The 27,465-nt window shown below is 38.9% G+C and overlaps 1 protein-coding gene across 2 annotated transcripts; it reads left to right on the top strand.

Annotated features, from left to right (window-relative positions):
* Positions 1–1,184: 1,184 nt before the first annotated feature.
* On the top strand, positions 1,185–26,803 carry sfpq (splicing factor proline/glutamine-rich). Of its 2 annotated transcripts, XR_007451621.1 has the most exons (12): positions 1,185–2,002; positions 2,629–2,817; positions 3,074–3,375; positions 3,495–3,590; positions 4,021–4,217; positions 4,312–4,396; positions 4,572–4,683; positions 4,797–4,845; positions 8,332–8,438; positions 26,295–26,343; positions 26,459–26,545; positions 26,656–26,803. XR_007451621.1 is itself a non-coding variant. In XM_049602977.1 (10 exons), exons 1-10 carry the CDS (start codon positions 1,319–1,321, stop codon positions 11,585–11,587), a joined length of 1,932 nt encoding a protein of 643 aa, XP_049458934.1. In that variant the 5' UTR covers positions 1,185–1,318; the 3' UTR covers positions 11,588–11,965. The 2 variants fall into 2 exon arrangements, 1 of the variants encoding a protein (XP_049458934.1); XM_049602977.1 differs by lacking the exons at positions 26,295–26,343; positions 26,459–26,545; positions 26,656–26,803 and adding an exon at positions 11,477–11,965.
* Positions 26,804–27,465: the final 662 nt, after the last annotated feature.

Below are 27,465 nucleotides of genomic sequence, written 5' to 3'. Positions count from 1 at the left end.
AAGAAATGTCAATTTGCAATGAGCAATTAACATTAAATGATAATATACCAGTTTGTGAAAAAAACAACAACAAATACTATCAAACAAGAACATGTAGTTAAATGAATATATGTAACTGAATATTATTGTTATAGTGTAAATATATCTGTATATCTATGCCCCAAAAACATGTGAAATCAACATAATATACTATCAGTGGATTCAGTTAATTTCAATTGAGAAATAAATATATACAGGAAAAACAAAAAGTTGTATACAGCATTTATGTACAAAAAATTGGATTGAAGCCCTGAATTTTTTTAACTTCACTTGCCATCACCTGCCAGGTCCAAGTGCTCACAAGTTAATTTAAATTTTGTCAAGTCTGAAGTCATCAAATTTGTGACTCGAGTCCAACATCTTGCCTTATAATGTCCACTAACAGCAGGCTGAAAGTTCCCTCCTCTTTTTTTAAATTTACCATATCATATCATCTTAGCTCCGCAGACTTGCTTAAATCCTTGTCTGTCACCAAAATTGCTTTTTTTTAGTAACTACAACTCTAAAAGTGTACAAATGTTTGGACAAAGTGGATGAGTTTAAATGGGTTCACCCTTAATTAAAACTCTGTTAACTCCAATTAGAGAAAGATTTACAGTTGATGATCATTTTACTATGTTATGATCATGGGCTATGATCACTCTGAGGTGTTTTGCCAGTGTTTAACAAAATGGTGTGCTCTTTAAAGTGTGAAAATTAATAAGGGGTCAGGTTTATGTGTTTGTAGTGGGAGTGGGTCAAATAACTCTTCTTGACCAGTTATTTTTAGCAAAGGGAGAAAATATTTTTGTACATCTTTTATCTTAACAAGGTCAAAGCCAAGCCCAACAGTTTCAGTGTTTTTTTTCTTTAGTCTAAGTATGCTACAGACAATTCATGTGTACTCAAATAAAATCTAATATAATGGCGACTGACTAACGCCCTATATTTTTGTATCTCTACTTTTCTCAAGACTATAACTGAAAGGAACAGTTCGAAAATCCTCTTACCTGTAGAGCTAATCATTAATCTAGATTCATAGAGAGAGATAGAATGATAATACAAAGGGGTGGATCATTCAAAGGACAGTGAACGCCTCTCCTCCAGCTGGCAGCAGCGGACCAATGAGCTGATCGGGGCGGTGTTCACTGTCCTGGAGAAAGAAGTATTCTTCCAGACACGGTCGCTGGTCGCCATTTTGAGCAGACCAACCTACCGACACAGATAGTAAGCTGTTGTTACGCAGCTTATTTATAACGTGTTTAGTATTTTAATTATAGTTTCGCTGATATAAGAATCAATGTCTCGATTTACCAATAATCGCGGCGGCCTTGGGATGAATTTCCAGCAACGTAGAGGCGGTGGGCCCGGCGGCCCGATGCGGGGTGGGTTAATGGGAAATCCACATTTCAGGAGCCATCCTTTCCAGAATCAGAACCAAAACCAAAACCGGAGGGGAGGAAATAATAACTTCAACAGAGCGCCGAATCAGGGACCACAGACCCCCCAGAAGCCACCGCAGAACCAGGGAATTATCCCTCCGCCAAGTCCTGGCCCGGCTCTCACCATGAAAGGCCCGGCACAGCAGCAGCAGCAACAACAGCAACAGCAGCAACAACCGGCACAGCAACAGCAGAAACCAACAACCCCTGCGCCTCAGCCGAAGATTCAGTCGCCCCCGCCGAAACCTAACGTGAGCACACCTCCTCCTAACCAGGCAAACAAGAACCAGAACCAGCAGCTGAAGTCACCGGCAGGAAATGCTAACGGTCAGCAGCAGAAGCAGCCCCCACACCCGAGCCCGAAGTCGGGCCCCCAACTCGGCCAGAAGACAGGCCCCCACCAAGGCCAGAAGTCAGGTCCCCACCAAGGCCAGAAGACGGGCCCTCACCAAGGCCAGAGGACAGGGCCATCACCAGCAAGGCCTAGACAGGAGCCAGAGAAAAACAGCGACGCAGCCCCGTCAGATGCAGCCCCATCAAAGGTTTGATATTGTTTAATTATAATACACTTTCGACTGTCAATGGCGTCGACAGGCATTGTTGTCCGCTAACGTTAGCTTATGCTGTACGAGCAATACGTTTGATTTAAAACACATAGCAACCCGCGTGGGCGGCGTTTGCTTGCATATCCTGAAATGCCTTGTCTCTCTCTGTCGCTACCCATAGCGGTGCATGCAGTCACAAAAACACGCGCACCCTAGTTTATGCTCTTAAGCTGGCCGCCATTTTGTCCAACATCAACACGGCCACAGTATTATAAATTAAAATAACCACAAAACAAAGAAATTGTGGGATGTTATGTTATCTTTATACGACCATCATTTGTTTTCTTGACTTTCTCGTTTACGCTAGTGAGCAGAAAGTCAGCGTCAGAGAATGTAGGTCAAACGTTTCCCTTTGATCATCCTGAATGGGGGATGGGCGGTTTGTCTGGAATAAAGACAAGGCTGAGTTTAACGTGAGCACGCAAACAAACGAAGAAATATCTGTATTTGAGCACGAGATAGCATTACAGTCTTGTGCTTTTTTATATAGTCGACTAAAAATGTATTACCTAGTGTCACACAGATTTTAGAGTTTTAATATTGTAACGTTACTCAATCGACAGGAGTTTAAGGCAACGTTGTCCATGCTGCTGAAACCCGGTGAGAAGACATACACCCAGCGATGCCGCCTGTTCATTGGAAATCTGCCCAACGACATTACAGAGGAAGATTTCAAGAGACTGTTCGCTAAATATGGAGAGCCCAGCGAGGTCTTCATCAACAAAAACAAAGGCTTTGGTTTCATCCGATTGGTAAGACATTGCACCCTTTAATGTATCCATGTGTAATAAAGAATTTCTGTTGTGTTGGAGCTAAGATAATTACTATAAATCTGTAAAGTACAGATTTACATTCTGTCTATAATATTTTATCTGTACTGAAGGTATACAGCTAGCAGTAATTTCTTTCCTGCCTAAATGTCTAGCTTGTTTCAAGTCAAAACACAATAAATTGTTGATGTGGGTAGAAAACAATGCTTATCAGTACTTCTAAATTTGATGTCTTCAGGAGTCCCGTGCACTTGCAGAGATCGCAAAAGCAGAGTTGGATGACACACCAACAAAAGGCAGACCCCTGCGTGTCAGATTTGCCACACACTCTGCAGCTTTGTCTGTGAAGAATCTGTCACCATTTGTTTCAAACGAGCTCCTGGAAGAAGCTTTCTCGCAGTTTGGAATGGTTGAGAGGGCCATTGTCATTGTGGATGATCGCGGGCGCCCCACAGGCAAGGGCATTGTCGAATTTGCCTCCAAACCTGCAGCTAGAAAAGCCCTGGATCGGTGCAATGAAGGTGTCTTCTTGCTCACCACGTAAGTACAGTTGAAATTCAAAAACCACACTTTTGTAGATTGCACAATGAATTGACACACCTTCAGATAAGGTGATAGAAATCTATTGCTTATTTGTCTTGATTGTTTCCCCTTTTTAGATCACCCCGGCCTGTCGTTGTCGAGCCTCTGGAGCAGTTTGATGATGAAGATGGTCTTCCAGAGAAACTGGCACAGAAGAACCCCAGATATCAAGCGTAAGATAATCAGTTTGTCCCCATCCATCTATCTTTTGTGGGGTTAAGTAGAACTGTATTGACTTTGAGTTGAATAAGGTTTATGCAAGTTTTACTGGAACAGTCATCCTTACTCTGCACATCATTTCCTTTATGCCATTGTTTTGTGAGTACCTGATGATACACTGCGGATTTGTGTGGGGGGGGTTAAGGTTCAGGGATTGCAGCTGTTAAAAATCAATTTGTGTGGAGTGGCAGGTGTTCACTTATGTAAATTGAGGGAAGGAGGTAAAAGGAAATTCCCTGCAGTCTTTTAACCCCCACACTGGCAACTAGCACCAATGTTGATATTGCTTATTGTATGCAATATCCTACTATTGGAATGATGAAATCATAATATTTGAGTGTTACTGTAGTAAAACGCTGGCTGGTTTGTTGATTGTGTCTACAGAGAGCGCGAGGAACCTCCCCGTTTTGCCCGCCCTGGCTCTTTTGAATATGAGTATTCTAAACGCTGGAAGTCTCTGGATGACATGGAGAAGCAGCAGAGGCAGCAGGTGGAGAAGAACATGCGCGAGGCCCGTGAGAAGCTGGAGAGTGAGATGGAGGATGCGTACCATGAGCACCAGGCCAACCTGCTCAGACAAGGTAAGTTTAGTGGTGGTGTTGTCAGGCTTGAAAAAGAAACAATGGTGTGCAGCTGTGCGACAATGACAAGTGTTGGTTTCATGTTTTCTTTCAGATCTGCTCAGGCGACAGGAGGAACTGCGGCGCATGGAGGAGTTGCACAGTCAGGAGATGCAGAAGAGGAAGGAGATGCAGCTCAGGTATTTATGTTCATTAGAATCCTGTTCGGATGTTGGTCAATCTGGTCGTCTTCTCACAAACACAATATGCCTTCCATTGTTCTCTTTTGACAAAATACAAATGAAATCCGATTTGTGAATATTATTGTGAAACTTGGATCACAAACATGATTTATATTTTCCTCTTTGTAAACAGACAAGAAGAAGAGCGCCGCCGGCGGGAAGAAGAGATGCTACGCAAGAGGGAGATGGAAGAGCAGATGCGCCGCCAGCGTGAGGAGAGCTACAGGATGGGCAACTTCATGGATGTGAGTTAACCTTAATTTTAAAATACAATTGTTACATTAACAGTTAAGTATAATATTTGATCAATATCTGTCTGGTTTGATATTTAACTTATTTTATGTATTTTCTGTTACAGAGGGAGAGGGAAATGAGAATGAGTTCCAGTGGAACTTTGGGCATGAGTGGTAAGTTTTTCTGTAATGTCCAATGAAGTTGATAGGTTTCAATGTAGTGAGATCAAGGAGTCCCTAGTAGTTTTGTGTTTCCTGACATATTGTAGTGTTAAACACATGTTCAATGTTATGTGGTTATAATTTTTGGTTATGTTGTACTGTAGCTGAAAATTAAACAAATACATTTTTTTTTATTTAATTCCCAAATTTAAAGCTTTATTTACAAAACATTATACAAATGTCACATCTTGAGTTGAGTATAGAGCACAAAAATATCAGTTATTCCAGTGTGAGGGAATGTGTAATGTGATATTCCAAAAATAACCTACTATATAATTAAATTAGTAGTTCAGCATTTTGAGATGAATGTTTCCTTGCACTTACTGAAACTAGGAACAAAACATATTTTTGTGTTGGACACGATATATGGTAAGATGATAACAAAAAGGCGGCCACTGGCGTAAATGTTTGTCCCCTGTCTGGACAGACAGCACAATTGACATGAGTGAAAACAGCATCTGCTGACATAGCCCACGTGTACACAAATATAAATGATACAAAAATATAAGGTGATGATCTACTGACGGTCCCTCAGGACCTCTGTGCAGCCGACAATGACCTTCAGAGAGCTAGGGATGACACACACATCGCTGTCAGTATGATAATAACATCAAATACACAAGTTCACTGTCAGTTGTGTCTGTGACAGGATAAATACCTTTTTAAATGACTATAAAAATGGCCGAAATACTGCTTCTTAGGCAACACCCGATGGAAAAGTCACACTATGCCGCTGTTTCAATCCCAGATTATCTGTTTACAGTGTAGCATTATTGGGTCATCTTTATACGGTAACTTATTTAAATAGGCGACAGTGTACCAAGCAGGTTATATTTCTTTGACCTTTCTGTGTAGACAACACCCATTGAAGTAGGCAGAATTCAACAAGAATATTTGATTTTTATGTGGCTAAAATATAAAAACTTGAAATAATTTTGTTACAGTACAGTACATAATACATTCAGGCCTCTTGATTGTGTGGCTCATTTTGGAAACCTACCCTGTGGGCCTTGTAACGTCTAGTTTGGATATGTTTTAAACTTCCTCCAAGTCTGCTAAGAGAAGGTTTGGAAATCTTGCAGCTATTTATGAACCTCACCTGCTGAGGTAATTCCCAGTTTAGTATGTGCCCTAAATTGATCCTGTACCGTCTCATAGGAGCACACTAAATTGCATATTCTTCAGGTAATAGTTTCTGCAAGAAAGTAGTGTTTTCATAAATTTCCATACCTAGTGTTAACACATAGTTAGGTTATAGTTAAGTTCAAGACATACACTACAGTTTGAAAGTTTGGAATTAGCTCTTATATTGATGTTTTTCTGCCTTTCCTTTTGATATTTGCTCAGAGAGATCTTTGTTTCCTGCTGCCCTTTCAGTCATCAGTCTGATTTTACTGTTGTACAGCATTATACGCCACGCACAAAACAAACCCCTCATACTAAAAAACATGCAGTTGGAAAGAAGCTTTCATACAACCAAAAAGCATGAAAAGGTGTTCAATAATACAGAGTATATTGGTCCTCCTTGCCGCCTGACTGTTCCCAATCAAGCTTTTGTGCCAGGAGGTTCCAAACTTTTGAATTATAGTGTTGCCTTAGTTAGCTAGCATCCAGTACCATCATTTTATCTAATATCTATCAAGCGTTAAATCCTCACTTCGAAATATGGATGTCCTCCTGTCCCCTTTTCTGCCTCTCCTTTTCTTTACTGCTGGTTGTGCAGACACAATAAAAATGTCAGAATTGACAACTTACTTTGCTAATTGGTAAAGGCAAATTATCATCCTCACGAAAGTAGTTTTGGCAAGATCTCGTAATATCAGGATGGCACAGGCCACCAGTAAGGCTGCCTCAAACTTCCAAAGAAGAAGAAGTTGGGACAACCAGTGAAATTAGTTTGGGGTGTGGTCAAGGCAGAAAATTCTGTTGCCATCCTAGGAAATGCAAGTTCACACCCAGGGCGCATCCCTCTCAACATCACAGAATTTCACTGAATTATTTATAAAGACTTATTTAGAGGCTCAGTAACTCTAAATATTTTAAACACCTCTCAGTATAACACAATTCAGTCTAACGGCACCACAAACCTCAATTGAACATGGCTAACTTTCAACCTCAAACCAGTTTAGGGGGGGGGAAACATACAGACCACAAGGGAGAGAATTTAATCTTGGAGAATGCATTAAACAATTGGTATGAGATTGTTAAAAAATATAAATTAGAAGGAGACAGTAAACTTCTAATTTGGCCTTCTCAAATATCTCAGTTTAGTCCCGGACAAACTGACATCACATTCGCAAGGTGGAGAGATATGGGGATTACAGCGATGTGTACACTCCTAGAGGGGAAAACTTTCAAATCCTTTGAAAAACTCAAAAGAGAATTTGATTTAGATAATGGTGACCTGTTCAGATACTTACAGCTAAGACATTTCTATGAGACAGAAATCAAAAGAGGAGTTTCTGCAGAAGGAAACAAAGTGATTGAATTATTTATTAATGCATATAAATGTACACCTGTAAAGATTGTCTCTAAGCTGTATAGAGGTCTACAAAAACATAATGGAAATAACTCATTGTATGTGAAATCGAAATGGGAACTAGAACTGAACATTAAACTGTCCAAGAGTGATTGGCATTCTATGTGCAGAACTCAGCAGACCTCCACCAGCTCTAAAAGAAGCTTCTTCATCACACCATACATCAAAAATAAACAATTAGGTGAACAGCAGCAATGCTGGAGACATTGCGGGCAGATGAGTGCCAATCACACACGTGTCTTTTGGTCTTGTGTAAAACTGCAGGGGTTCTGGGACAGAGTGGTTCAGATTATGGAAGAAATTTTTACATACAAGATACCCAGGGACCCCCAGATAATGTACCTGGGTTTGACCCCAGAAGGAATTGTTCAAAAGGAGGACCTGTACCTTTTCAAAAATATTGACCTTGGCATGTAAAAAGGCCATAACAAGAAACTGGCTGAAAAATGACCCTCCAAGCCCAGGCCAGTGGCTGGGTATTGTGGAGGAGATTTACTCGATGGAAAGACTGACTTATTATCTCAGAATGAAAGCAGGGACCCTGGATCGACAGTGGCACAAATGGACTGTGTATCAGAAAAAAGAAGGGTCAAATACTCAACAGACCTAATGGACAGTGGAAAAAGCCGCAGTAAGAGTAGTGTGCCTCACTTCCATTTATTTATTTATTTATTTTTATAGTTTTAGTTTATTCTCTTTTTACCTTCCCAAGTTGCCATTGCATTGTTGTGCAATTGACTTTGCAATTGACTTTGTTCATGTAAGGGGTGGGAAAAAAGGGGGGAAAAGCAAAATAAAAAGTTTCCCAAAAAAAGGCAGCAAAGCCATCAGCAGCACTTTGTCTAAGGTGTACATTCAAGTACACTGTATGTAATTGACCTAATGTTGGTTCTGTTTAGATATGTCCTTTGGTGGGTCCAACCAGAAGTTCCCCATGGGTGGACTGAGTTTTGAGGGCCAGCAGGGAATGGGATCCGCTTCAGGCAGCCTGATGGGCAAAGAAATGGTAACGTATCCCAGTTTTTGGACGATCTGTAGTTCATGTAGTTTGTGTTTGGCATTTATTTTTTTGTCTGCGCGATTCCTAGCCGATCTTTTAGCATTACGGCCAGCTGGCAAAGCGGTTGGAAATTTATGAATGATTGGCGCTCCCAGCTGTCTTCGGGTCGCTGATTGTTGTATGTGACACATATCCTGCCTGCCTGATAGGGTTTCTTTCACTGGTATGCCAAGCCCCCTCAGTTACTTTGACTTCTTACTGCTTTTTAGCTAAGAAACCGTCAACCTGCACTAAAGCATAAGAACTTGCTCTCTCCAATGTGCTCTCTGACAGCTGTAGATAGACTTCAGTTGCTCTGCTCACTCTTATCACATCTTTTGTGTAGTGGACTGCTATTGCAAGCCCTGTCTCACGTGAGCTGGACAGGCACTTTTTCTTGACCAGAGGCAGCATGTCATCTAGCTTTTCCCTCAACTGCTGACAGTGTGCTCACTTAGTTATAAACAACTTTTTTCATACAGTGGTTGGAGTCTCCTGTATCGTCTGTCATGGGAAGAAGTTGTACATGAACAGGCATTGTGTATTTCTGTGTGGCAGTGTGAAATCCTGTGTGAAGCTCTTTTTGTGCTACAAGCCAATTTAAGACCTGAAGCAGGGGTGTACTTTATCTTCTGGACCAGCAACCTTTACCTTCTCAACATCTTTTTTTGGGTTATGAGCATTCATAATGCTTTTAGTGCAGGCTGACGGTATAAGATAGGGCTGGGTGAAAGTGATCACGATAGGGGATCTTGATGAAATTCATATAAAAAACGATTATAATCCTCGGCATTTTTACTGGTCATGGATAGACCTAATAGCCTATCACACAGCTGAAATAATTGTGACAACGGCCAGTCAGTCTGCTGCCTCTCTTACCTGTGTTGCTGATTGTTTGCAAGAGGGCAGGGCCATGCTCCTCATACGCAAAGTGTGTCCACATAACTTCAGAGCAGACCCCACAGCAGAAGGGTTAAAATAGACTTGAGAATATATTTTACTGGAGTCAACAATGACACTGCTCAGTATACATCAGTAACAAAAGGAAGACTGTGTGATCAATTCATCAAACATTTTTAATAAGCAAAACACAAACTTGCAGAATGGTGATGTGTTCTTCTCTTCTGCCCGCATTAACTTGCTTTAAGCTGCACCTGGTTTGTCTTGCATGACAGTGCTTGTTGTATCTAAGTGCTATTTGTGAACTACATAGGTAACACAATGCCATTGGATTGGTTAAAGTATCCCAAATACACCTAAGTGCAGAATAAGACGAATTTGCCTTCAGCTGATGTTAACAAAGACGGAAAAACATTATCATGATCACATTTTTTGCCTTATCACCCAGTCTTAGTTAAGGCATTACATCTGGAAAACAATATTTGACACATCAGGATTAACTGACGGGGGCAGGCAAAGCTTTGTGATGATTTGTATCTGGGATGACATTGGTGAATACTTGACGAAGCTTCAGGACAATGCTTCTGACAGGATTGCAGTACCAATGTTTGGTTGCAGCCTGGATTACAGTTGCCTGTAAGAATGGCAAAACGTGTTTTAACATTGTAGGCAAAACGAATGAAGAGCATTTCCATAACAATTAACTTTTTAACGAAGCTTTGAATTTCAGATGAACGCTTGTATTTGCTGTGCAGTATGTTTCACTGCACTGAGCTACGTATTTGAAGAAATAATGCACTTCACATTGTAGCTTATGAAAAATCAAGTTTTTTGTACTCATGCTTATAATAGCATGTTTTAATTATTTAGTCTTTGGTTTTAAAGCACCATTTTCCCTAAAAGTTATTGTAGAAAAGACTTTTAGGAGCTGAGAATGTTTGAGGTTCGAGCTTGTTGGCAGTGCTGATGTTGGCAATGCATCATTTTCACATCATGATGAGCATAAACCTTGATCCACTGCAGTTCTATAGTTACATCTGAATGTTTAGGTCTTTGATAATTTAGTAGGATGAGCAGATTGATGCAGATCCACTTCAGGATATATTTATTTTATATATTCTTTCTATTTTACTTTGTATGTGCTCTGCTCTTACCATGTTGTTTGCATGTTGTAAATGAAAGCCGCCTCCTCTGTTGGTGGTTGGCTTTGAGAAATTCAGTCTTTCTCTCACTTTTCTAGTTTCACAGATTGTGTCTGAAATGGCATGTGAAGTGCTCATTGGTTAACAAATTTACTTCTTGAAGGGTTGAAATGGTTGTACCTAATATCTTGTCTAATGTTCAGGCTACATTTAACTGTGCCACTATTCGACACATGTATTTTTGGTACAGTCCCTCTACTTAAGATTCTGGTCACATTTGGGACCTTAAGATAAGTTTGAAGTTGTATCACTGAAGTGCCATAAGAGGTGCTGTGATAGCTGGACAGTAGATAAGTATGCTACAATATCTGCTCATTAAACTTTGGAGCTCACTCACTTTAGTCTGAATTAAACAGAATGGCACTTAATTTTATATCTGTTTTCCAAATTTCCAAGAAAACACAAATATCGCCTGAAACAAATAGGAATATAAAATCATTTAGCGCTTATTTATAACCTTTTTCGTATGTTTTACATGTAAATATTTATAAGTGCCTGTATCAAAAGGTTTATCTGCTGATATATTCAGTGATCTCGAAGAGGAAAATATCGCCAGCACGTACTAAATGGCTAAATCTATGAAGTAATAAGGCTAGGCTATAGGTTAGTCTTGGCATGCACTGGAGAGACCATTCTAGGTAGGCACTGACTAACGAAAGCATTACCCTCTCTTCCTTTTCCGTATGTAACCTGTGGCACCTGTGGATCTTCATATTGGAACGAACGGTTTCTTCGGATGTGTCTCCTGCTGGTTTTGTTGTATATCTCACAATATAAAACAAATTGCCTCTATTGCCGTACCTTTTTATACACCTCCACATGGACATGAACTGTGTGCTTACGCACTGAACCCATACATTACATACCCATACATTTGCCTCCCTGGCAAATTGACCCCCACAGCGCAATGAGCGCTTTGCCCAGGGTGGTCCCAGGGGAATGGGTCCTGGTAGTGCTGGGTACGGCAGGGTCCGTGAGGAGTTTGATGGCCCTGCTAAGAAACCCCGTTTTTAAATGCTGCTCTATGATCTTCCCAGCAGCACCATTTGTATAGATTGTCCACAACAAACATGTTGACTCAGATTTCTTGTATTTAAGTTTAAATTGTTGCTACATTTTAGCCTTACATTAACCCATTTTATGACAAAGTCAATATTTTCCTTTTTTATTTTGTATTGTCAGTAGCATAGAAATATGGGACACCCTTGAGTGATCCGTTAGTTCTTTCTGAACGATGTATAATTTTCTTTTCTAGATGTATTCTGCTCTGTGAGTCGCCGTGAAGTGATAACTGTAACAACTTTCTCTACCTTCTATGGCTGTGTTTTGTGCCATGCATTTGGAATCAAAGCATGTATTGAAATAAAGACACATTGGTTCTATCAGGACAAACCGTTAACATTTATTCCTAAAAGCTCAAACACACAGTACGTTTGAAAACCAACCACCTACCAGCGATTGGTTATTTGTAAATAATGTGGATAATAATGTGGATACATGCCACATTAGGTCTTAAAGGGTCTATGTGTTATCTCTGCTGCAGTCCTGATCTCTAGCATTCAGAGATGTGTATAACACCAAAAACACAGCACATTTCCCCCTTTGAAGGCTTGCTGCAAAAGCCCCATGCCTGTCCTTTGCTACTTTATTTTCTTGTCAAATTCAGATAACCAGATGACACCCTCACAATCAGCAATAAAATGCCAGTTATTATCATACTTCTAACAAAGGAGTAAGTAAGTGGGGCATATGTAGTGCAGGATGTCGCTAGTAAGACAGCATCTGCTAAGAAGTCTCCAGACTGGACCGCACCCAACACTTGTACGAATCAATTTATTTCATGTTTAATACACAACTTTGCAGTTTCTCTCCTCAAACACCATGTTCAGTGGAAATAGTTGTCTCTTTGTTGTAACATGAAAACTTTTCAGCTTTAAGTGGCTGCACAAAGTTGAAGTGTTTTTCATCCATTGGTATTCAGCTTTTACAGTCCCTTTCAGGATGGCAGAAATACCACATAAATCCTTTAAGAAAGCTTGTGATAAAGTGTGAAAGAGGTTATGGGTAGCCATGTGGATACACACAGGTCTTCTTCTGAACACATGCTCATATCACATCCTCAGTCTTATCACACACAGTCCACATTAGTGTGTCTTGTGATCATGTTTGGAGACTATAGACTACGTTTACATGCAATCCAATAGAAAAATGTAGATAATACGACTACGATGACAGCGCTCACCCTTGTGTACCTTTTTTGTTAGCAAATTCTTGAAAATGGATTGCTGACTTGAATCCTACACTCGTAGTTACTGTTGCCACCTTCTTAGCAGCCAATGGGCTGTTTGTTTTATCAACAGATGAAATCTCATCACAATTTTAAAACTTAATCGAGCTCCTGAGGTACAAGTTACAGTTTTAATGACATGGTTTGAGTTGTATTTTTCTTAATGGCCCCTGTGCGAAAGTGCCTCACTGTGTAGATGTTGGCCATGTATTTAAATGTAGAACTGCAGTTGCAGGTGAGCAAATAAGAGGCCATTTACCTACCTCCTCAAAGGCACCCTGTTGCTGTGTACAAAATTAGAAAGATGAGCTTTGATAAACCTGCATGTAAACGTAGTCACATCAGTTAAGTTCGAGACTCCTTTTTGGTTACAACAGAGGTGAACAGTTCGTATGTTAAAGGAACACAAAAGGTAGTGTTTCTTGAATTGACAAACTTTTATCTAAATTGAATGTTAACTCTATTTTACTCTGTTGGCATGAGTGAATCTGCCTTTGAGTGACTGGCAATGGATTCAGTTGGACTTGCTAACATGTGTTGAAGGCATAAATAACCACCAGAATCTAAAGCATAGATATATCACATTTGTACCATCTTTGGATGAAAAATAGCAGCCCTAACTTATTTTTCCAAAAAAAAAGAAAAAGGTTTCACCCCTTCAAGAAAAAGTCAGAGTGACCAGTTCCGAAAGTATTTTAAATGTTTGCTGGTAATTCAAAGTTTTTACACAGTCATGATTTTAATAGAGCTACACGACACTAACATGATTCAGCAAGTGTTGCCAGTATTGGAAAATAGATATAAATTCCATACTTGCACAAGTTCTGTACTTTGTACAGTGGTGAAGCATTCATTGTGCCGGACCTGTAAGAAGACAAGAAATCCAGAGTTTCTGTTCTATTCCATGGCTGGGAAGTATAAGCAAGATACATTGCATCAGTTCCTCTTGTACTGCAATGGAATATGTGGCAGGACATGCTGACATTCTCCTGTTTTTGAATTCCCTTTTTATACCTTGTCATTCAACAGACGAAAGACTGATCATTCTTATTGGTTTCAGTATGTTATACGGTTTTACACTGTGAATTGATATATATTGTATATTATGTTGCACAGATACATTTTTACATGGCTGGTGGCATAAACCAACATGGCTGAAAGAGCCATGTAGTTAAGAGCTTACTGTCACACTTCAGTACAGCTGAGGACGCAGTGCTTTCATTTTGTTATTTTCCTCAGATCTGGTCCCAATCTGTTCTCGCACTGCTTGATATCATTTTTTGGGTACATTCATCAGTAGCCCGTTGACCAGCACTTTTCAGGAGACATGTTTTTGAATTGTAGTTACATTAATGTCATCGGCTGCGATATCACAGGACCCAAAGGCCCACCAACAGTATTGAAAGAAAACATTTAACAACCCCATTTATAGACCTGTCATGGCTACTTCGACCCAGGACGCAAGTCTTCAAAACAGGAAATGTTAAAAGCAGAATTGAACGAGATCATTTAATTTCCATTTTTATCATTGTAATTGTATTTTTTCTTTTTTTTTTTTTTTTTATTCTTTTTTTGGGGGGGGGGGGGATTCTGACGGTAGGCCTCCCTTTCAGTGACATTTGGATTACAGTAACTTGACACTAAATACTGTAAGTTGGTGAAAGGCCTGCTATATTAAGAAGCTGTCAAATTAACATTAAAATGTAGGGCTGTACCGAAAAAAATATAAACTTTGAAGCTTTATTCATAACATTTGAATGATACACAGCTTTGTTATTATTACATTAATTTATTTGTTTTAGTTATTTAATTTTGACAAAATATGGCAGCAGACACTCGAAGCTTCATTTGACTACCTTAATAGAAGCTTCAAATGTATTAAAAAAAGAGAGAGAGAGAGAGACTCAGTACAGCCCTATTAACATGTTAATATGAAAGAAAACAAGTTTAAAACTTTGTTTAATCCTTCTGGCAACTGAAATTTATATTTTTTACTCTGCTGCCCAATCTGGCCCAATGAATCATGTCAGTACCTGTTGAGGTATTTTGACATCACTTTGGCACCTAATAGACTCTGGCTTGCCTCAGCAAGTGTTTCTCAGAGTTGTGTGGTAGGAGGAGATGGGCTGTAAAAGTGAGCGTAAGTATTCTTGTATTAATTACAACTCTTAAGATTGAGCATATTTTATCTTACTCTAAAGTGTAATTGTTTCTCTTGATTGTTGTTATTGAAATGGAGAATATGCTGACTGATAAAGTAGGGCACTTGATCTTTTTTCCTAGCACTCTTGTGACTGACATTCTATGGTCTGTTGAAGATCCATTTACATTATATGTCGTTGACGAGCTTGTCCTTTCAGCAGCACAGTTTTTAATACTGCTTACATTTTCAAGATGAATAGGATCAACAAGTGGCTTTTAGTGTTAACTCTGGAGTCACTGTGCAGTAGCCTAGTAAGAACATCGTGATGACATGAGCTCAACATTCTGTTTTGCTCTGTGGCCCCGCTGCAGCTCAAAACACTTTCAGTGGGTGGGAGTACCCGCCTTGACAGACGAACTCCTTCAGCCAGTCAATGGCGGACCACCACTAAACATCGGATTTGTACCAGGGGACAGTGTTGCGACAAATTTACCCACTTATTCACACCATCAGGATAAAGGCAAGAAATCTATTCAATTTCACTCCCATGCATCCTGCACAGAAAAATCACAGTCCACAGCTCCTATGCTGAGTCTCTCCCCCTCTTGTAATATTCAGAGCAGCACTTTACAGGCAACAGTTGGGCTTGGGGCAGGTGCAGGGCGAGTGGCAGGGAGGACGTTGCTGACTCCTTTGTGATTCAGTCAAAACTGACAACCGTTCAACGATCTTATGCTACCAGTTTGGACAGGCAGGAAAGAGAAGTGGCACGATTAGGTTGGTTCCGAAAGTCCTGTAATTACACAAACTACCTACCCAATCAAGTGGCAGTGGAAGACCAGAGACCCATTGTGTTCTGTGGAGTAAAATGACTGTTTCTATCAATGGAGTCTGGTGGCTTTGGAGAGGGTATCACGTTGTGGCATCACTTTCCTGTTGGAGAGGGCTGGCAAGGTAAAGCTGTGAAAATATTATAAATATAGTGTGCACCTAAACTAATGTTGCTTTGTTTTGTGGTGGTCATATTTTTATGCAGCCAAAATATGTTTTGCTGCTACCCCAATCCACAGTCACCAGACTCCTTTGACAGAAACACAAGTTTGTTGGAACAATGGCAAAAACGTCTTATCCTGCGAGGAACTTAATAAGTGTTATTGACTCTATTTCTGCAATAAAATCACTCACTGCTGTGTACACTTAACTAACTTTGGAGTTAGCGCTTGTTGCTTTGGGAAGGAGGCCATGAACCGTTGTGCAAGCAACTGCCTGCATTTTAACTCATCAACTACAACACAGTCCCTGACTGCCTGGTTACAACTGCAGTGCGAATCCCTGACTGGCCCAGATTGGGTTGGTTGGTTAATTTCTGTAACGTGTTAAGGGTGGCAGACACAGAGAGCTAAACAGAATGTTGCACTCACATCATCAGGATGTTCTCACCAGGCCAGTGAAGGCGTGCCCTTTTGTAAACAGTTAAGTGTCCAATGGGGGACTTTGGGCAGCATTTGGACCTATAATGGGATGACCACAGTGAACCATGTAGGTAGTTCTTGGCATTTGTCTTATAGATGCCAATACATGGAAGTATGCAAGACAGCAAGAAACTTTAAAAGTTTCTAGCATTTCTCTTGTGCACGGTATGATAGTGTACTCTGCACAATAACTTAAAATATAAAGAAATAAAATTTGCTTTGTTACAAATTCTCCTCCTTTTAAATAGCACCTGAAAACCCTGTAAAACGCACCAGAAATGGCTGCAGAACAGAGGACTACAGATACTTGGTAATAGTCTTGGATATCATGGAGTGTTCATCTGTAATGTTACGTGTGTTTGTTATGTACATTTTTTCTTTAACAGGTTTGACCAGCTTTACAGATTGTAAACTTGGGAGGAATTTGTGGCTGTATAGCCTGGACTCAGAAATGCTTTAGCAAAGAATCCGCAACAATGGACTCCTGTGCAAATGATCCTAGTAACACAACAATCAGGATGCCAACTTTGGCCAACACATTTCCCTGAGGCTCAGTGTAGTATGGAGAGACAGTCGGGCAGGTATGCTGGGTCTAGAAGTGTTCGTACCCTGTAGATGAAACATCATCAAGAAGAAGGAAAAAAAGAAGAATGTGATTAAGTGGATTTTGAAAAACGTTTGTGCATTTTATGTTAAAAATGGAAACAACTTGATTTTACTCTAAATATCACTGAAATTCTCTCAGGAAGTTGAGTACTTACTTTTCTGAAAGTGACTGGCATCAATGAATGCCAAAATATTGTACTAAGCAGTCATTAACTTCAAGGTTGAATCAAATTTCTTCGAAGAAATGTTGTAGTTGGATCATTAGCCCCGTTTCCACCAAACATTTTCGGGATGGTACCTTTGGAACTGAAAGTACCCTTCAGACATGGTACCTAGACCCTAGCGTTTCCACTGCAAACTGTACCTTTAAATGTGGGCAGGGTTATCGTCACTCAATTCCCGTCCAGCACTCACACTATTTCCTTATTACTGGTGACACAGATGGAAGTCTACACCTCATTTATCGTCCACAGAATGAGGCTGCACGCCGACATTTTCAGAACAAAATAAAACAGGCTGCAGTGAGAGTCTCTGCATCGGATGTTTAAAAATTGTGGGTTGCCTTCTCTGGCAAGCTCGGGGTTTAGTTTTGCCTTAGCCTGACACTATGCAACACTTTAATTTTCTCCGAGTGAGGATTAGAATATATGCCGTTCACATAACCCAGCTGAAATTAGTACATATAAATGCTTGAAGATCCACAATCAACGGACTGCAGTGTTCACGGGTCCACCTTTCAATACCAGATCTGTGTGCTAGGCACCCTGACACAAGGGGTACCAAAAATGGTAACGGTTAGTAACGGTTCCATTGGTACCATTCACAACTTTTTACAGTGGAAATGGGAAAAAAAGCATATCGAACTGAATCGTATCGTACCGTACAGCCCGGTGGAAACGGGGCTATTGCTTCTGTTGTGGGAATGGATGAGCCCATCGCTTCTTCACCAGATTGTGTTTGTGGATCAATACTGACATTTATTTTTTTAGATTACAGCCTTAGAATGAACAGTAATGCAACATTGAACCATCTTTTGTATTTACTTTGCCAAGCTCAGCCATGATAGTTATTCCAGATTCCGATTCGGGATGGCTAGTTAACACGTGTTCATTTTGTAGATTACTCATTTTCTTAAATATAGCAACAAATTCAGCTAAGATTATGGTTAAAATCATTTCTTGGTTTAAAAAAAAAAAGGACACATTTGCTCAAGTTTGTTATGCTTCATTGCTTATAGTCTTTAACTTTATGGAGTCTTACAAGGAGAATTTAGTGCAACAGAAAAAGGAAACCCCTTTGGATTCACTTCAGTTGTGTTTTGTTGACACAGACTGTCCAGTGTCTGGCTCAGTGAGCAAATGTTTAACTGGATTTCTTGACTAAAATGTAACCTCTTGAAGAGATTATGTTAGTGAATGGAAAAACTAGAGGCAAGTCAGATGCCTGCCAATACTTCAGAGTTAGTAGACAATTTGATATTATTTAAAAGTGGGGGAGCTCATGCAATTTTAATTGCTAATATTCTTTTTTGTAAATTGTGTTAGGCATATAATCAGGAGACATTATTATGCTAATTTAAAGCTTTGCTAGTCAAAAGTGATCATCGGAGACATTCTCCTCTACACAGCATTTGAAGAAATAGTATGAGTGCTCGTTAACATCACCTAATTGTAAGCTTTAAAACTTGAAATGTTATGTCTGTGTCTATGTGTACAATTTGTTTTTCTTTAACAGGTTTGACCAGCTTTAAAGATGTTGGACTGTGAGAAGGAACTTTCCAAACCAAGAAATTCAAAGTCTGTAGCTTCTTCTCTTTTGCTGACGAAACACTGTCACTCTCCAGGACCAAATGGCACCTACTTAAAGAATATTTAAATTGATCATGATAGGTGGTAGCTCTATAGCTTGGACAGTAGCTTACGAAGTTGGAGGACAAAGATTTTAACATTTGGCCATTCTTCTAGCACACGTAAAGAAGATTTAAGTGACTGTGCCAAGAACACTAAGCTGGCCCGACAGCAGTAGAACATTCTTGCTTTGTTATTGGAGTTAAAATGGAAATCAAACCATCGATACTGAACGTTCTGAGACAAGTTTATAGTCGAGATTTGTTTTAAGGGCAGCAAGCACCTTTAACAGGCTACACAATCAATATGTTACAGAGATTTGGAATGGGTTTTTTAACTTACCAACTCATTTTTACTTTGCGTTATGGAACTTGAAATGCCACATGCATATTTATGGTAGTATACGTCTAGCTGTGCACGTACTTCTCAGCTCTGCATGCACCAGTGCATGTAACATGGTACAAAAAGTATGATGTGCAGTCTTACCAACTTGAATACTGACTGTGAAACTCATACATTTGAGACTTTTCATAGGCTCTCACTTGTCCATTTTCTCACGCAGTGAAAAACAAATTTATAATGCCACTGTGCAAAAAGAAAACACTGTCAACCCATAAATATAGACAAGACAGAGTGACACGTATCAACATCAGCACCATGAACAATACTGCAGTAAAGCCAGTTGCGGCTGTGATTTTGATGCACGTCTATTTGCGCTGTTACCATACTTGTATCAGAGAAAGACTTGCATTTAAGAAATAATATATTAGACATCATAAATTAAAGAAGGCTTTTTGAGTATGTGATGTCACCAAAGAAGTCCAAATATGATAAGAAAAAAAAGTTTTCCTCATAGGTTTGCTTAGAGGCTGCTAAAAATGTTCTTCTGACCTTATAAGATTGGAAATAGTTTGACTGTGCATTACCGTGCAAGGAAAGTCAACTCAAACAATATTCTGACATATTGAAACTATCCTCAGTTTTAAACTCTATATGGTTTCCAATATCGATGTGCTGAAATTTTCATTCTAATCCTGTTAAGGGTGGCCTTGACAAAGGCCATGTAAAATGTGAAATAATACACATTCAAAACGAGGGGAAAAAATGTTGCAGCAGTCGATTTTGGATAGTTTTTTTCAGTTGGATCTGGTTGTGGCAGAAGTGCAGAGAAAAAAGAACAAATACACCAAATGGTGCAGTAAAAAGGGCAGGTAACAAAACTTGGTGCCAGTACTACTTTTGAATTTGTTATAAGAGTAAAAATAGTAACCAAAGCTCTGACACTGATACTCATACAAGTTCAGAGTCAGGATCCTTTAAAAGATGGTACCAATAGCACTTGAGAAATTACACATTACTAGGGATGGGTATTGTGAGGACTTTATTGACACTGATATTGACACAGATACTGACACAGATACTGATAATTAATAACTCCGAAACATATTGATGCCCTTATTGATATAACTTATTTTATCCCTAGTACTCTTTTGCGGCTATAAGTTTAGCTGTTTCCTGTGTATATTGAATGAGGCATCTGAAAATTAACAAAGCACAGTGGTTTCCGTGACGTGAGAAAAAATTAGAGTCATGTGCACTTTGACCATGGATTTGTGGCTTACAATGTAGCATTATTAAGAAAAATAATAGTACATCCCTTGGATGCATAGCTAGTGAGTTGACTATGTCATTTTAGATTTTAATGCATCAGGGATGCATCATGTACTTAGCAACATTACTGTAATCGCATGATGCCGGCAGCTTCGTCATCAGAGGGGCACAGTTGGGGATTTGTAAATGCCAGCTGTGTTATAATTAGATAACAATAAATTTCATACTGATAGCAGCACAGTTGGTCCAGACACTTTAAGATGCCGACCAGTCAGGAACTGGTACAAATTTAGTATTGATCCTGGATACACATCCCTTCATATCACTGTATTAAGTTTATTGAAAGGCAGTAGAGTACACTTAACAGACTACACAGTAACTATATTAGGTTCAGAACAGTGATGCCCTTAAGTACCAATATATGGAGCCACATTAGGGTCAAATGTTTTGTACTTGAAAAAATAAAATTTGAAACTGAAAATTCATGTGTTGATCTTGAATTTTGAAAAATACAACAATGTATTCAAAATAAAAAAAGTATATGAAACTTTTTTTTCAGGTTAAATATAATTTTGATTCACTTTGGTAATTCTTTTGAATGAATCATTTATTTTCACGTTTCACTTCCATATATATTTAGACATTTGAGGTCTTATTTTTTTCAGTTGCATGTTTTATCTTTTCAGAATCAGATCTTAGTCAGAATTTTTTTAGTTCCTACATTCCCTGAAGGCACTGTCACTCATGATTCTACACCCCTCAGTTGATGCCATGCCCCCCACGCCACATCAGGGTCAAAAGTCTGAAACTCAAAAAACAGATTTGAAACTGAAAAAATAAGATTTGAAACTGTAAAAAATAAGATCTGAATCTGAAAAGATAAAACATGCAACTGAAAAAAATAAGACCTCAAATGTTAATTCAAAAGAATTACCAAAGTGAATCAAAATTATATTTAACCTGAAAAAACATTTCATATACTTATTTTTATTTTGAATACATTGTTGTATTTTTCAAAATTCAAGATCAACACATGAATTTTCAGTTTCAAATTTTATTTTTTCAAGTACAAAACATTTGACCCTAATATAGCTCCATACAAACACACTTTGACACCAGCATTAGAGTAAAACTTGAAAGCAAAGCTTTGACAGTGACATTTTGTAAGTGAACTTCATAGTCAACTACTGAGTAACTATAAAACTGATTTTCAGAACCAAGGTGTCTGCTATTGCAACACATTTTGACTCCATGTTATTGGACTAATAATTGACATCAACATGTCAAAAACAAAGATCTTAGTCAAGATTTGTTAAACTGTTTTTAACCCCCTCATTATCAATATTTGTTGTCCTTCTGTGGAAAATTCCTGACCCCGAAAGCTGTTGGTAAATACTGCTCTAGTGGACCAGACTGACCTCCTATTCACTAGCCTACCTGAGGCAGGAAGTCCCGTGCACCGAACGGTTGAAGAGAGGGGGACGGTTGTGCCTGTGTGCGTGTGTGTGTGTGCGCGTGCATGTGTGTGTGTCTGTCATGTCTTTGGGTAAATGAGAGGTGTGTTAGCTGCTGTCAGCCAGCTTGTTAAAGACAGGCTGCCCCAGTCCACAGTAGAGGCTCTTCTCTGCAGTTGGGTTACATTGGCGATGAGTAGTTCTGCAGAAGTCAGTGGACAGTAAAGCCTGGACATGTTTGCACTGCAGCCAGAGGTATGCTTTCACAGATCAGCCGAACAAGTAAAGGTAAGTGTCCCATCCATGTTTATAATACAAGATGCACAGTTCTCCCATAACATAACTCTCTCCTCTGTTGCACCACGTCACAGCTCACAGTGACGTTTACAGGGCTTCTGGCATCACACTTACAAAGAATGGCATCACAGTGCAGATCTCTGTTCTTCAATCTTTTTGTGTGTGGATGTGGCAAGCATACTAGCCCATGCAGTGTGTGTGTGGTTGTAGTACTTTGGCTTTCCTGTATGTATGCGTGAGAGGTGGACAGCTCAGTTGCTGGTTCAACACTACAGCTTCTCATCAGAGGTGTTGGACACAGTGCTGCTGTCATACTGTGAGCACTAGTCCTTTGGTGCTTGAAATTTTAATTTTGTAATTTTAAAGCTTCAGAATGCTTAAATCTTGTACAACTATACAAATTTTTCAGTTCTCTTCATTCAGCATGTGCTGATTTCTTCGGTGATTTTTGCTGCACTTTTTTTAATTTATATTGAAAAGTAATTAGCCTTTGTAACAGGCAGGTTGTGTGCAACAATGAACAGAAAACAAGTCTAACACAAAGCCCAACTCATGGATGACTTTTCCACTGTAATGCTGGTTTTGTCTTTGTGCTGCATTTCTTTTACATCTTTAACAATCGAATAGTGTCTTGTCTGATCAAAAACAAACAAAAATACACAGAAAACAATTATTTCTGGTTTGATACTTTTTTAATAATTGTAATGCTTACTGCATAATGTAGATTTGAGCTCTTTCAGAAACGGTAGCACAAGTGTGCAGGCCAATTTTAAAAAATTATTCAGACTATTTAAAGCAACTACAAGGAAATTAGACTTCACGATCCCTGTGGACGAAAGCAGTGTCATGAGCACCACTGCCTCGTGTTGGAAAGATCTTGATCTGACTAGCTTGTGCCTTTATTTTTGAAGTGAATGAAAGATAGATGCAACTGATGACAGAACAGGTTTTGGTTGTAACTCACAAAATACGCTAATAACGACAAAATTTCACACAAAAAAGGAAAATCTCCCCTCCCTTCCTTTTAACTGGCCAGGGTAGCCCACTACTCACTGCAAAACTCGTAAATGTAAAAATGTAATGTTTGTGTGCTGTAAAATTTTGTCCGATTTTATGGACCCAGGGATGGACACTAAGAATAACTAGAAAAAGTCAATCTTCTTACTGACTGTCTTGTTTGTGTAGGTCATATAGAGACATTAGTATTGAATTAATACTGTTACATCACCAGCTAATAACTTCTTGCAGTTGCTTTAAATGTTATAGAATTAAACTGCATTGCATAGACATGGCATTGACCTTGGTAACTGACAGAACTATCTCCATCTGTCGTCACCTCTCCTGACTCTGTCTCTGCTGGTAAATTATCTACAAAATCTATAAACAATTATAGTTTGTGGCACTGGGTTGGGAGGTCATTTCAACTTTGAAGTTAATCATGTCACATACTGCTGGGGTTGCTCTGGGTGGGTTTATAGGAAATGTAAATCCCTTTCAGTCTGTTTTTGTAATCCAATACTCACTGCAGTTTGACCTTTGTGACTTATTGTGTTTGTTTATGGTGCTTGATGTGGATCATTATTTCTCTTGAAAAATACAAATATTTACATTTACACTCATATCCTGAGTTCACGACAAGCAGATTCTCCTGACTTTCCAAACAACCTACATTCATTTATTTATTTATTTATTTATTTATTTTTTATATATATATATATATATATATATATAAATATATATATATATATATATATATATATATATATATATATATATATATATATATATATATATATATATAAAAAAATATATATATATATATATATATATAAAAATATATAAAAATATATATATATATATATATATATATATATATATATATAAATATAAAAATATATATATAAAAATCTTATTATTCTTATTATTACCTTTTTCTTTTTTAACAAAAAGACTAGAGTGGTCCTATTTTTCCAAATCAAAAGACTTAAACAGCAGAGCATTTTTAAGTTTCTAAAACAATTAAACATCCATGAAAGTAATCTAGTGCTGCATACTACATGCTAAATCAGTATGTGTGACATACTGTGTACCAAATTAACATTTAGGTACACCATTACCAGCAGACTGTTGATAATGAAGTACACTTCAGCAATACATCTTCTCTGCAGCACATGACCGTATCAATCACAACATTACCAGTCTGAGCTGCCCTTAAATATTTTTTTTTAATCACAAATGTAAATCAACTTTACCTCTTCCACTCAACGTAATATATTTTAGTTTAAAGTTGTTTTTTTCAGTATTGAAGTGTTTATGTGAGCTCTTGATGCACCTTAACATCACTTGCCATCATTCATGATTATTTTATCTAACAGGTAATTATCAGACTTTCTAGCTGGCAGTTGACTATTGGACAGTCTGTAGACATGCAATGCGTTTTGAGGTGTTAGTAACATGTCAAGTAAGCTCATGTCTCATACTCATAAATTCTTGTTACTCTAGTAAACATCTGGGAATTACACACACACACACACACACACACACACACACACACACACACACACACACAATATCCAGTCGGATTGCTCATAACTCAAGCTGGCATCATTACCAGAATTGCAACATTATACTTCCTGCTAACATCACTCAAAGCATCATGGGAACAGTGGTTCCAAAGCTCATAGATGATTAACCCTCATTGAAGTACTAAGTAGAAGTTACTTGCGTAGATGTTGAACTATCAGTATATTTTTTGACAGTGTAACAAGGCAACACCCTTCAAGAATACTGTGATCTTTTCCTTGACTAGAGTACCACACTGAAAATAAAAACTACAAACCTTGAAAACCTCTGATCAAAATTGATGGTTGTTGATTTTAGGCTGAAGTGGTTTGTAGGGCAAACTTGCATACCAGACACAATAAAAAGACTTATTATGCTCTTGAAAGAAAGGAAATGGACATGCATAGTTCTTCTTTGAGGAAAAAACGTTGCAGTAGTACTGAACTCTATTGCTTCCTCTCCTCTCTCCTCTCAGTGCCTCTTCTTACCGCTCATATTTTGTCACTTTTCCTGTTAAAACCTGAACGTCCTGTCCTGCCAGTGACCAGCCACTCGGTGAAAACACAGCACATCTTGACTGGTGTTTTCCTTCTGTAGCTTGAACATAGAAGTTGTCTTGTAGCTGTGAAGGACCGTGAGTTTATGGTTCTCCCTGATCACCAGGGAACTACACTGTGTTCAGCCAATGCCATGAATCAAGCCCTGGAGGCTGTCAAGATGTATCTGTCTGCACTGTGATCCATTTTCTAACCAAGTCCTCAGTCCTGATTGGCCAAAATAATCTATATGTCTCTGAGTGTGATGCCAGAATTACCCTTTTTTAGGCCTCATGTGGCCTTGTCTAAAAGGGCACTGCCCAGTCTGCACAACTGACGCTGAAAACAACCTCTTCTCTACAAGCTCTGTGGTGCAGCTCCCAGCTCTGTTTGGGGTTTTTGCAGTAACACCCCTGATGTGTCAGAACGAAGTCCAGCTTCACATGGCTTTGTATCAGGGAAACCGAAAACCCAGAGGTTTGCAACAGATCTCAACGTTGTTGTCATGAACTTGTCTCGTCTGCAGTTTCTAAACAAATGAGTCTACTTCAGGGTGCTGAGATGCCTTTTTATAATCTGTATTTAACTTTATCACACAACTCATTCAACATATTTGTTCTCACAATGACATACACATTGACTTGTAATGCATGTCCACATTTTAACATCATAACCTGTATTTACAATTAAAACCTATGTTTGGTTTTCTTTTGAATCTCCACAGTTACCACCCACACAAACACATGCACACACAAAATATATACATACTCAGTGATGTACATGCTGTTTTATTAGGCTGGCACCCTCCAAGTAATTATGATATATATAAAACAAACAAAAAAAGTAAAGGTAGAAACCTGCTGAGTAGTTCACTACCAGGCTCTCACTGTTTGTTTCTTGCCACAGGAGCCTCGACCAGTCGGAGGAGGCTGAGAGCCCACACCATTAAACCAGGGTAAGTTAATGAAATGTGACAGGTGAGCTGCGAGAAGAAGTCAGTCTTTTTTTTAATCAAAATTGCGATGGGGTTAAAGAACAGTTGGTCTTACTTTTTGTTTCTTCCTTTGCAGGTGAAAATGAAGATTGATGTCTATTAAATGCCAGAGCTGCAGGAGACACCAGTGACAGAACTGTGCTAACAGCAGGATGACCTCCATGTTAGTCCCTCTGCAGATTATTTTTCAGACTCGGATGTGAAATGATGAAAAAAAAAATGTTCTAAAGTTGAATAATCTCCACTAAAAACATTTTTTTCTGCTTCTTGCAGAGCTGCAGGTGGTGGAACAGATGCAGCACCAAGAGGCATCCAGCAAGAGGACAAGCAGTCTGCAGTCCAGAGGAGGGATGCACTGTTTTGTTTTGTTTTTTTTTTAATTTCTGCTGTAGAGTTTTAATAATAAATAATGTGAACCTGACCATTGGTCTTTGTGTTTCCTACTTTGCAGATTATCGCCTGTCTATTTATGAGATGAGTTCATTTAAACCTGTTGTCTCACGAAGAAGCTTAAAGTTTCCAATTACCCGGTTGTTTCTCGGTCTGCCATTTTTTAGCTACTGGAGGTAGTAACTGCACAGACTGATACTCTTTAGTAACTGATCTCCCACTGGACCTTTTATTGTGGAAGAAATACACACAGTGGTTAACAGAGACAAATAATTTTTTATCTTTTGCCCTCAATTACATATGATATTTGTGAATTTAAAAGATAATTCTGCAAGTAGAGAAAGTCAGTTTGATAGAGTTTTATCATACTGCCATCTGGTTTTGTGTGAAACCTTTGAACTACAGCTTTAGTCTTACACTAAATACTTCACTTAGACCAGCTAGCCAGCTGGTCAGGTAACCTAGCTATGTTCCCCAAACAAATGAAATGTCATTTTACCTCGTGTTTGTATCAGCCTAGAAGTGGAAGAACGAGCCAACACCCATTGCTCTTGTTAGAATGTCTTGCTAAAACACAGCTATCATAGGAAGATTATCAAAGCGAGATTTAGGGCATCACTGATGTGACTTGTGTAGTCCCTCTAATTAGAAATTTGAACAGTCTTGCACTGACAAACTGACTTTCTTGACTTG

The sequence above is a fragment of the Epinephelus fuscoguttatus genome, linkage group LG17 (assembly GCF_011397635.1).
Source record: "Epinephelus fuscoguttatus linkage group LG17, E.fuscoguttatus.final_Chr_v1".
In the NCBI taxonomy this organism is placed as follows: domain Eukaryota; kingdom Metazoa; phylum Chordata; class Actinopteri; order Perciformes; family Serranidae; genus Epinephelus; species Epinephelus fuscoguttatus.
This window is presented reverse-complemented; position numbering and strand designations above follow the sequence as displayed.